This window comes from Vombatus ursinus, unplaced genomic scaffold (genome assembly GCF_900497805.2).
Source record: "Vombatus ursinus unplaced genomic scaffold, bare-nosed wombat genome assembly UNPS02014818.1, whole genome shotgun sequence".
Taxonomy (NCBI): Eukaryota; Metazoa; Chordata; class Mammalia; order Diprotodontia; family Vombatidae; genus Vombatus; species Vombatus ursinus.
Window position 1 is genome coordinate 54,865,691 of NW_020954596.1, and position 11,069 is coordinate 54,876,759.

Genomic DNA, 11,069 nt, shown 5'->3' on the forward strand with positions numbered 1-11,069 from the left:
AGAGAGAGAGAGAGAGAGAGAGAGAGAGAGAGAGAGAGAGAGAGAGAGAGCTTGTTTGTAAATATTTGTTTTCTTATGGTCTCCTCTGTTGGAGCTATTGAATCTCCAGGGCTTAGCACAGTGCCTGGCACATAGTAGGCACTTAATAAAATTATTATTGACTGACTAAACCCAAGATTCTTTGATAACAAGTCCAGCACTCTGTGCATTATATCATCTTATCTCTAACTATACCTATTCTAAAATCACATAAGAGGTAAAATACTGGAAGGGCCATTAAAGATAGTCTATTCTAACTCTAATTTTGTAGATTAGCATAATGAAGCCAAGATAGGTTAACTGACTCACTCAAAGTAACATAGGTAATATAAAAAAATAGCATAGTCAGTGTAGAGAGTACCCTGCATATAAAGAAATATTATGAGATATGGACAGACAGGTACGGAGTCTTCAAGTTGCAAGGGGGTGGGTGGTTTGCATGTTAACTTAAGGAATCTGTGCTTTCATTCAGTAAGCAATTGGGAAACGATAAAGAATTTTGAGTATTGGAGTAAAATAACCAGTTGTATGTATAAAAAAGATTAACCTAATAATAACTAACATTTATATAACCTTACTATATGCCAGGCACTCTGCCAAGCACTTTACAATTATTATGTCATTTGATCCTTAAAACAACCCTGTGAAATAGATGCTATTATTATCTCTCTTTTCAGATAAGGAAACTGAGGCAAACAGAAGTTAAATGACTTGTCTAAGGTCACACAGGTAGGGAATTTCTCAAGCTGGATGTGAACTCAAATCTTCTTGACTCTAGGCTCAGAACTCTATCCACTCTCTCACCTAGCTATATGTAAAATTTATTGGAGTGTAGAGATATAGGGGCTAGGGAGACCAGTTAGGAAGTGAGCCAGAATGATAAGAGTGGGTTGAATACTAGAGTTAGAGTCAGGAGATGTGAATTTGAACCCTCTCAGATGCTCTCTAGAACTGTTATTATGGGCAAGTCACAACATCTCAGAAGCTCCATTTATCTACATGTAAAGTGAGAATAATACTACTTTCACATATACATCATAAGATTCTTGTGAGGAAAACACTTTGCAAGTTTAAAGTGTCTTAATCATCTACTTGTCCAGGCAGGTGATGTGGAAGATATTAATCAGGGTGTGAACACTGGTAATGGAAAAGGGGAGTCATATTTGAGAGATGTGATCCCCTGGAAAAAGCACTGGTTAGCAATCAGAGGAGTTGAGTTCAGATGCCAGGATTGCCACTTACTATTCATGTGACTTTTGGCAAATCATTTTATCTATTTAGGCTTCTGTACTTAACTTGTAAAATGGGATTTGGCATAGATGACCTTTAAGGAACTCTCTAACTCAAAAATCTATGATTAATGCTATGGCATTTTGTTACTGATTGCACATAGGAAATGACTGAGAGGACAAAGTAAGAAGTAACAGGATTGTAAACTTGGGTAATGGATGAAAAAACTGGAAATTGAAGAGATCACAGATTTGAGTTAAAAATGATTATTTCTTTTAGAATATGCTGAGTTTTAAATATTTCCTTTGAATTCAGGTAAGGATAATTAGTAGGAAAAGTGAAAATCTAGGTCAGAATTCCCAAAGAAATATGTGGTCCGGAGATACAGACCACTAGATTTCAGTGTCATTTACTTTTAAAGTCATTTGAGCACGTACTGAAGAAGAGAGTGAAAAAGAGGTGCAAAGCAGAATCCTGGGAAACATTTTTTCTTAAAGAATAGGAAGAATGAAGAAGACCTCAAAAGGCAGGCAGGGAGGGTATAGTATAGAATTGAAAACACACAAATAAACACAAAATGGCTTGGAGGTCATAAAAACCCAGGAAAAAAAGAAAGAACTTTAAGGAAAATGTAGTCAACAGGGTCAGTCAAACTTTTTGAAAGGTCCCAGGTGTATCAATGCTTTAATAGCCATTAAAAAGCATGTTTGGATGTATTAAAGGGTTATGTAACAAAAGATTGAGAATAAGCGGCAGCATTCCCAGAATGCTCATAAGGCATACAAGCTGGATACTGGTTGGATGGAGTCTTGCAAAAAATTTGGACCTTCAAACCACAAAAACCCACCTTTTCCTACCCATGTTTACCAATACCAAGAGCTCATGGGTCCTGTTTATTCCCTATATCACAACCATTTGCCAATAAGACACACTTTAGTTTTTTACTGGAATATTGATTCCTATGGAAAGCTAAATCTAAGACAACATTAAATAAAGAACAAATACATGGACATTTCTTTTGGGTGAAGACCATGATTTCAATGGCTGCACTGCATGATTTTCTTTAGGTCCAATGAATACACTTCTATGCTTATGAGATTTTTTCATTAATACTTTCCATGCTTCATCTTAGATATACAACTAGGTTGAAGACCAAGAAAACAATTCGAACCTTGATTATATTCATATGGAGCACTCTCTTTAAATGTAGTGCTTATCAGCAAAGGGAACTGATGGGAAATGAAACTTTTACTTGAAAGAGGGACTGAAGAATCACAGGAAATGGAATGACTAGGGAAGCCAAGCTATTTGAGAAAGGGAGCTTACTGTAATAAGTAGATTTTTCTTTTCATTTCAGGATTATAGATATTTACAATAGTACAGTAAATTATCTCTGACATACCATGGTTGCAATAAAATGTTTGGGTTACAATACATGTCATGTGAAAAATTTCTTTTTTTTTCATTCCAAATTTGTATTTTCCATTCCAAATCTTCACCCTCACTTCACTTTTTGCTCTGCTCATTGAGAAGGCAAGAAAGGTGAGTGAAATATAAAGAATATAGAATACATTTTTCATAATTTTTCATTTCCAGAAGATATGGAACTATTCATATTCTCAACGTTAATTAGTTTTTTTTTTCAATAGATGAGCAGAAATCCTATTTAAAGGGATTTTTAAAATTGACAAAATGCCAGACAAAGACTGGACAGGGTTCAAATCTAGACTCAGACACTTACTAGCTGTGTAACCCTGGGCAACTCACTTAACCCTGTTTGTCTCAGTTTTCTCATTTATAAAATGAGCTGGAAAAGGAAATTGCAAACCACTCTAGTATGTTTGCCAAGAAAATCCCAAATGGGATTAGAGTCAGATGACTGAAATGACTGAACAACAATAAAGATAGGGAAGAATAGAGAAAGCCTGGTCTACTTGTCCAAGCTAGCATGCCATAGCATAATGAAAGTAATTTCCACCTGACTTTCCTCATCTTTCTCACATAGCTATTAAATTGTATATCATTTAGAGCATTGACATATATTCTGAAACATAGACATGATCTTCATATTCCATTATCCTGTACATCTATGATATATTTTAATTTCTTTAGTCTAATGAGTTTTAAAAAACCCTATTGTTTATAACTGAACAGTCAACGAATATTTATTGTATATTTTTGTTTTAAATAATAAACTTACCTAGGTGCACAGCTATAATCATAACTAATATTTATATAGTGCTTACCATGTGCCAAGCTCTGTGCTAAGCATTTTATAAATATTATAAACAATTAAACTTTACTTTAAAATAGGGACAGTGACTAAACTTGTAATTTCATTGGAGCAGAGAATTTGCAGGTGAGAAAATCTCTCTAATGATGCAAGTTGGCAACCTCCCTGCACCTTATGATCTTAGAGAGTTGTATAGTCCTTGACAGGTAAAATAGCTTGCCTAGGGTGTTACAACCAGTGTTTGTGAGAGGTAGCATCTGAACCTTAGTGTTCCTGACTTCCGAGGAGTCTCTCTATATACCATATTGTGCTGCCTCTCATATAAAACTTTATTTTTTATTAGCAGCTAAACTTGATTTTATAAATGAAAATTTTTAAAAAATGAATCATGTAATAAAATAATTATTTTATTATAATAAAATCATACCTGTTATATCCTTGTGTGCATGTCTAAGAATAGATTTTTTAATGGTAAACTTTCAAAAATGTCAGCTAATCTGCATCTTTAAAACTTTAGAATAATTTTCTGATACATTCTTTCTTCTTGGCACAGACTTAGGGCTTAAGTCCCTGAGACTATAAACTGGCAACATTGATTCAGTCTACATGGGTAGATTTACCAATAAATTCACAAGTGAAATCCAACATGCAGTTTTCTCACTGTGAGTCCCCTTTATCAATGAATTTACAAGTCTTATCACACACATATGCATACACACATATATGTATATAATTATGGATATATATCTCCACATGTATGTGTTATCTAAATGTACATGTGCATTATATATTCTATATGCTCTACATTATGTATACACACATGTATTACATATGTATACATATATTGTTTTTATGTATACAAATGTATATTTCCCTAGACCTATGATTTCATACTGTTTAAAGAGTACTCCTATATAGAAATTCCCTCCATCCATGTAGATCAGCAACTACTCTATGACTTATAATTTTAGAGGACTGCATGTGGAATTGAGATGTGTAGTGCCTTATCCAGGGACTCATAGCTAGTATGTCAGGGGAAGGACTTTCCTCAGATACTTTTGACTCTAAAGCTCCACTCCACAACACTGTCTCTTCTAAATTTATAGCTATAATAAACCATATCTTACAAATGGGTTCATTTGGGGTTAATGTGGCAAGTTGCTAATGTAAAGGTAGCTGTCACTTACCTTGTCATTGACTACACTCTTTCCATCCCATGCCCAACCTCTTTTTGTGAAGTAATTGACTGTGGCAAATTCAATCAAGGCAGAAAAGACAAATGCATAGCACACAGCGATGAACCAGTCCATAGCGGTTGCATAAGCTACTTTGGGGAGGGAGTTTCGAGCACTTATGCTCAAGGTTGTCATTGTCAGAACAGTTGTCACTCCTAAGGAGGAAAATGGGGGGGAGAATTACAATATCACAATATTAGCATCAAATGTCATTTAAAAATGAATTTTTTATGTGTTCTCTTTAATATGTGGGCACCTTAGAAAGGACTTATTCTTAGTTATCTTGGACATTATATATATATATGTGCATATATATATTATATATATATTATATATTATACATATAATATTTGTATGTATATGTATATGTTTGTATGTATATGTATATATGTGTATATGTGTGTATGTATCTATATATGTGTGTACATATATATATATTTTATATATATGTGTGTGTGTGTATATATATACCTAGAATACACATCTGTCTTAAAACTCTGGAAATCCTCATCACCTGGCATTTATTAATTACTCTGTCAGCACTAAGGTTCTAAGGTTTGGGAACATAAAAAAGAAAAAAAAATGAATGGAAATGGAATGAAATATGCCATCTAATACAGATCTGTTTCTTTTCCTTCTAAATAAATTCTAGCTAATAAACTTAACCAAACATGTGAGAATGGAGTTGATTTTCCTGCCTGTAGACAAGCACTTCAATTGACCTACTGACATTGTTTTTTAATGAAAAATGTCCTGAGACACTTCCCACTGACTTATTATTCAAAGACCCCAATTATGCCAGGAAATGAGAAAGTTGAGTGTCCACACTATTGGCCATTGTAGAAAGGTTATCAATACATTAAGTATATTTGAGTACATTGTATGGGTAAGAATCACACGAGAGTAATTCTGGCTTGCTTAGCATTTTTGGAAGTCTAAACAGAATTAACTAGAAAAAGAAAGAATCTTTTTTTAAAAAAAATAATGGAATTTAAAATAGAAAGAAGAAAATGAAGATAACTCAGAATAAAAATTTTTAAAATTAAAAAAACACCAGATTTCAACAAAACATAATTCCATAAATTTGTTCATTTTTTAAAAACATGTTTCCTTTGGGAGAGTGCTTTTTTTAAAATTGGTTTTATGGATGAGGCAACATAGAAAGAAGTGGGACAATAAGTCTGCATATGTGTTGAGAAGAATAAATATCATAACTAAGAATTTCCTTTTTCTTTGCTATTCTCCACAGAGACGGGTAGAAAGACAGAATGTTAAATTCATGGCCTAGATGTTAATTTAGCAAAAACAAAACACAACCAAAACTTTAGCTTATTATAAATACTATATTCAATCATGAAATTAGCATTTATTTAACACTTTAAAAAAAATTTAATTAACATTTTGTTTCCCCAATTACATGTAAAAACATTTTTAACATTCCTTTTTTAATTGAGTTCCAAACTCTCTCTACCCCCTCTGCCCTCACTTACCTTGAGAAGGCAAGGAATTTCATATAGGTTATACATGTGCAATCATGCAAAACAGATTTCCATGCTAGTCATGTTGTGAAAGAAAACATAGCATTAAAAAAAACAAGCAAAATAAAGAAAGAAAAGAAAAAGGATGCTTTGATCTGCATTCAGACTCCATCAGTTCTTTCTCTGGAGATTAATAGCATTTTTTTTATCATAAGTCCTTAAAAATTCTCTTGGATCATTGTCTGAGAAGGGTTAAGTCATTCAATTTGGTTACTGTATAAAATGTTCTTCTGGTTCTGCTCATTTCAGTTCACTTGAGTTCATGTAACTCTTTAGTCTTTACAGGTTTTTCTGAGAGCATCTTGCTCATCATTTCTCATAGCACAATAGTATTCAATCACAATCATATATAACAACTTGTTTAGGCATTCCCCAATTGATAGACATCACCTCAATTTCCCATTCTTTGCCACCACTAAAAGAGCTGCTGTAAATACTTTTGTACATATAAAATTCCTTCTGTTTTTTTTTACTTTTTTTTTGGATACAAACCTAGTAATGGGAATGCTTGGTCAAAGCTACGTGCATGGTTTTATAGCCCTATGGACGTAGTTCTGAATACTATACAGTATCATTTGACCTGTTCATAACTCCACCAACAGTGCATTAGTGTCTCAATTTTCCCTTATCCTCTTTAACATTGATCATTTTCCTTTTCTGTCATATTAGCCAATCTGATAGGTGTGGGCTGGTAGCTCGGAGTTGTTTTAATTTGCATTTCTCTAATCAATAGTGATTTAGAGCATTTTTCATATAACTATAGATAACTTTGATTACTTCATCTGAAAACTGCTTGTTTATATACTTTGACCATTTATCAATGAGGAATGGTTCTTATTTCTATAAATTTAGTTAAATTTTCTATATATTTGAGAAATAAGGTCTTTATTAGAGAAACTTGCTGTCATTTTTTCACAGTTATGAATGCTATGTATTTCCCTCCATCCTATCTTCACCATTTTTATCCCACTCTCTCTTTCCTTTCATCCCGTCCATTCTCAGAAGAGTTTTGTTTCTGACTTTTACTTCCCCCAATCCAATCTCTTTTCTATTAGCTCCCCTTATTCTTGTCTTATTCCCTTCCCCTCCTACTTCTCTGTAGGGTAAGATGAATTTCTATACTCAACTGAGTGTGTATGTTACTCTCTCTTTGAACCTATTCCAATGAGAATAATGTTCATGCACTCCTCCCCACCTCCCCCATTTTCTCCTCCACTGTAAAAATTCTTTTGTGCCTTATGTCAGATAATATACCCAATTCTATCTCTATCTCTCCCTTTCTCACTGTGCATTAATTTTTCTCACCCTTAACTTTATTTTTTAAATAATCATCCCATCATATTCAACTCACACCTATGCCCTGTGTCTATATATCCTCCTTCTGACTGACTTAATAATGATAAAGTTTTGTTTAGGAGTTACAAGTGTCATCTTCCCATATAGGAATAGAAACAGTTTAACCTTATTAAATCTCTTATGATTTCTCTTTCCTGTTTATGTTTTTATGATTATCTTGAGCCTTGCAGTTGAAAATCAAATTTTCTATTGAGCTTTGGTCTTTTCATGAGGAATTTCTGAAAGTCTTTGCTGAGTAGGTGGTTCTTAGTTGTAACTTTTGATCTTTTAATCTCCAGAATATCATAGACCAAGCCCTCTGTTACTTTAATGTTGAATGTGTTAAATCTTGTGTTATCCCGACTATGGCTCCATGATATTTGAAGTGTTTCTCTTTGGCTGCTTGCAATATTTTCTGCTTGACCCAGGAGCTCTGGATTTTGGCTATAATATTCCTGAGAGTTTTCATTTTTGTATTTCTTTAAAGAGAGGATCTATTTTACTCTCTAGTTCTAGAATATCAGGGAAATTTTCCTTGATAATTTCTTGAAAGGAACTATCTGGGCTCTTTTTTTTTTTTGATCATGGCTTTCAAGTAGTCTAATAATTCTTAAATTACATCTACTAGATCTGTTTTCCAGGTAAGTTGCTTTTCTGATGACATATTTAACATTTTCTTCTACTTTTCCATTCTTTTGATTTTGTTTTATTTTATTTTTGATGTCTCATAAAGCCATTAGTTTCCACTTGCTCAATTCTAATTTTTAAGGAATTATTTTCTTCAGTGAGCTTTTGTACCTCCCTTTCCATTTTACTAATTCTACTATTTTAAGGTGTTCTTTTCTTCAGTGGATTTTTGGGGCTCTTTTTCCCCATTTAGCCAATTCTACTTTTTAAGGCATTCTTCTCTTCATTTGATTTTTGTGCCTCTTTTACTATTTGACTTATTCTGTTTTTTAAGTTGTCATTTTCTTCAGTATTTTTGTGCCTGCTTTACCAAGCTCTTGACTATTTTTTTTTATGATTTTCTCACATCACTTACATTTCTCTTTCCAATTTTTTCTCTATCACTTTTACCTGATTTTTTAAAATATTTTTGAGCTGTTCCATGGTCTGGGACCATTTCATATTTTTCTTTGAGGCTTTGGATGTGGAAGTTTTGACTTTGTTGTCTTCTTCTGAGTTTGTGTTTTGATCTTCCCTGTCACCATAGTAGCTTTCTATAGTTGGGATCTTTGTCTGCTCTTTGCTCATTTTCCAGCCTACTTCTTGGCTTTAACTCTATGATAAAGTAGGCTTCTCTTTCAGGAGTGGAGGGGGCACTATCCCAAGCTTCAGGTTTTTTTGTGCAACTATTTTCAGGGATAATTCTGGGGACTTGTAATTTTTCAATTCTTCTAAGGTGGTATGATCTATCTAATACACAAAAGAATTTATCTCTGTGAACCATGACAGCAACAGAGAGTGGGTTTTCTTCCCTATTGGGGAAATAGGGGAGATCACTCTAGTATTCTACCTGGTAGAATCTGACCTGGAAAGTTAACCTATTAATACCTTGAATTATAAATAAATATAAACACAGTTTGGAGTTCACTTATCCTATGAAACTAAAGTAGCAGGCATGGTGCTGAAAGGTTGATTGGCTACTTTCCCCCTCAGCATTATAGGTGCAAGTCTGATGGGCTAAGATTGTTTTTCATTCACTATTATTCATGAGCTCCCATCAATATGATCCCCACTGATTAACAGCCAGCTAGATTTAATTATCTTTTAGAATTGTTTGCTAAAGTCATAAAATAAGAACAAATGGGACAGAACATCTTCCTAGAGAGACAGAGACAAAATGATAGATTAGGGGCAGCCACCCAACAGAATTCTCCCAACATTCCCCTCTAAACATTCTGAATGCCAGATCCAATAAAAAGTTTGGGTTGAGACATTTTTCCAGCCTAAGAAAACTTTATTTTTCTAGCTTTATACACTATTTTTGGTAATTTAATTAGTATGGCATTAAATATATAGATTAATTTTGGTAAAATGGTTATTTTTACTATATTGGCCCTGCCTACCCATGAACAATTAATATTTCTCCATTTATTTCAATCTGATTTTTTGTGTAAGAATTTTTGTAGGGTTTTCTTCATATAGATCCTGGGTTTCTTTTGATATTTGTATTCCCAGGTATTTTATGCTGTCTATAGTTATTTTACCTAGCTATCTCTTCCTGAAGAATCCTGTTGGTTATATAAAGGAATGCTGTGGGCTTACTTTATATCCTGCTACTTTGTAGAGATAATTATTTCAATTGACTTTTTACTTGAGTCCTTAGTATTTTCCAAGTATATCATCATATCATCTGCAAAAAGGGATAGTTTTATTACCACATTCCCTATTCTGATTCCTTCTATTTCTTTGTCTTCTCTTATTGTTATTGCTAGGATTTCCAATACAATATTGAATAATATTGGTGACAGTGTTCATCATTGTTTCACATCTGATCTTACTGGGAAGGCTTCTAGCTTATCCCCATTACAAGTAATGCTTGCTAATGATTTTAGCTAAATGCTTCTTATCAATTTAAAGAAAATTCCATTTGTGCCTATACTTTCATATGTTTCTAGTAGAAATGAGTGTTATATTTTATCAAATGCTTTTTCTGCATCTATTGACATCATCATGTGATTTTTGTTATTTTTATTATTGATATAATCAATTATTTTAATAGTTTCCCTTATGCTAAACCATCATTGCTTTTCCAGTATGAATCCTACTTGGTCACAATGTATAATCTTTGAAATTGGCTTAAGAAAACTTAAGAGATCATCAGGAGAAGTCTGTGAGACCAGGGTGAAAGTATAGCCAGAGCCCAGACAAGCAGAGGTGGCAATAGCTGCTGCTACAACAGGAGCAGCTTTGGGAGCTCTCAGTCCAGAGATGGAAAAGGGTTACGCAACTTGTCAGAAAAAGACTTCAAGGGACTCTGCTGTCACTGGATATAGCTGGCACTAATTGGCAACTCTACACAGTTTGGGGCTGAAGCTCCAGATTGAACAGGAGCACTATTATTCAGTCATAAGGGAGGAGAGGCCTTGGTCACAGTTCCAAAGCAAAAGAGGAGCACTAGCATGTGCTTGTGGCTGAAGGAAACCAGGAATCTTTTGTGAACAAAGACCACAGCACAGACCAGGAGACCTGTGGCCATACCTTTCCCAGGATCACACCACCTTGGAAGCACCAAAAACTTGGAGATTCCCAGAGCAAGCTACCCCCAGAACAGCAGCAAAAATTTTATGACAGTACCTCCTTATGTCCCAGGGAGCAGAACCCAACTTCAATATAAAGTTAAAAGTCAAGAAATAGGCTGAAAAAATGAGCAAAGTATATGATTACTAACCCTCCCTTCATTTTCTTTTCTCTCTCTCTCTCTCTCTCTCTCTCTCTCTCTCTCTCTCTCTCTCT

The 11,069-nt window shown here is 34.0% G+C and overlaps 1 protein-coding gene across 1 annotated transcript in view; it reads right to left on the reverse strand.

The window, feature by feature from the left end:
- The window catches only part of GABRA2 (gamma-aminobutyric acid type A receptor alpha2 subunit), a 125,381-nt gene that overhangs the window by 6,166 nt on the left and 108,146 nt on the right, over positions 1 to 11,069 (reverse strand). The window contains exon 9 of the mRNA XM_027836354.1: positions 4,690 to 4,892. Coding sequence (XP_027692155.1) covers positions 4,690 to 4,892 — 203 coding nt within the window. The remainder of the gene's footprint in view (positions 1 to 4,689; positions 4,893 to 11,069) is intronic.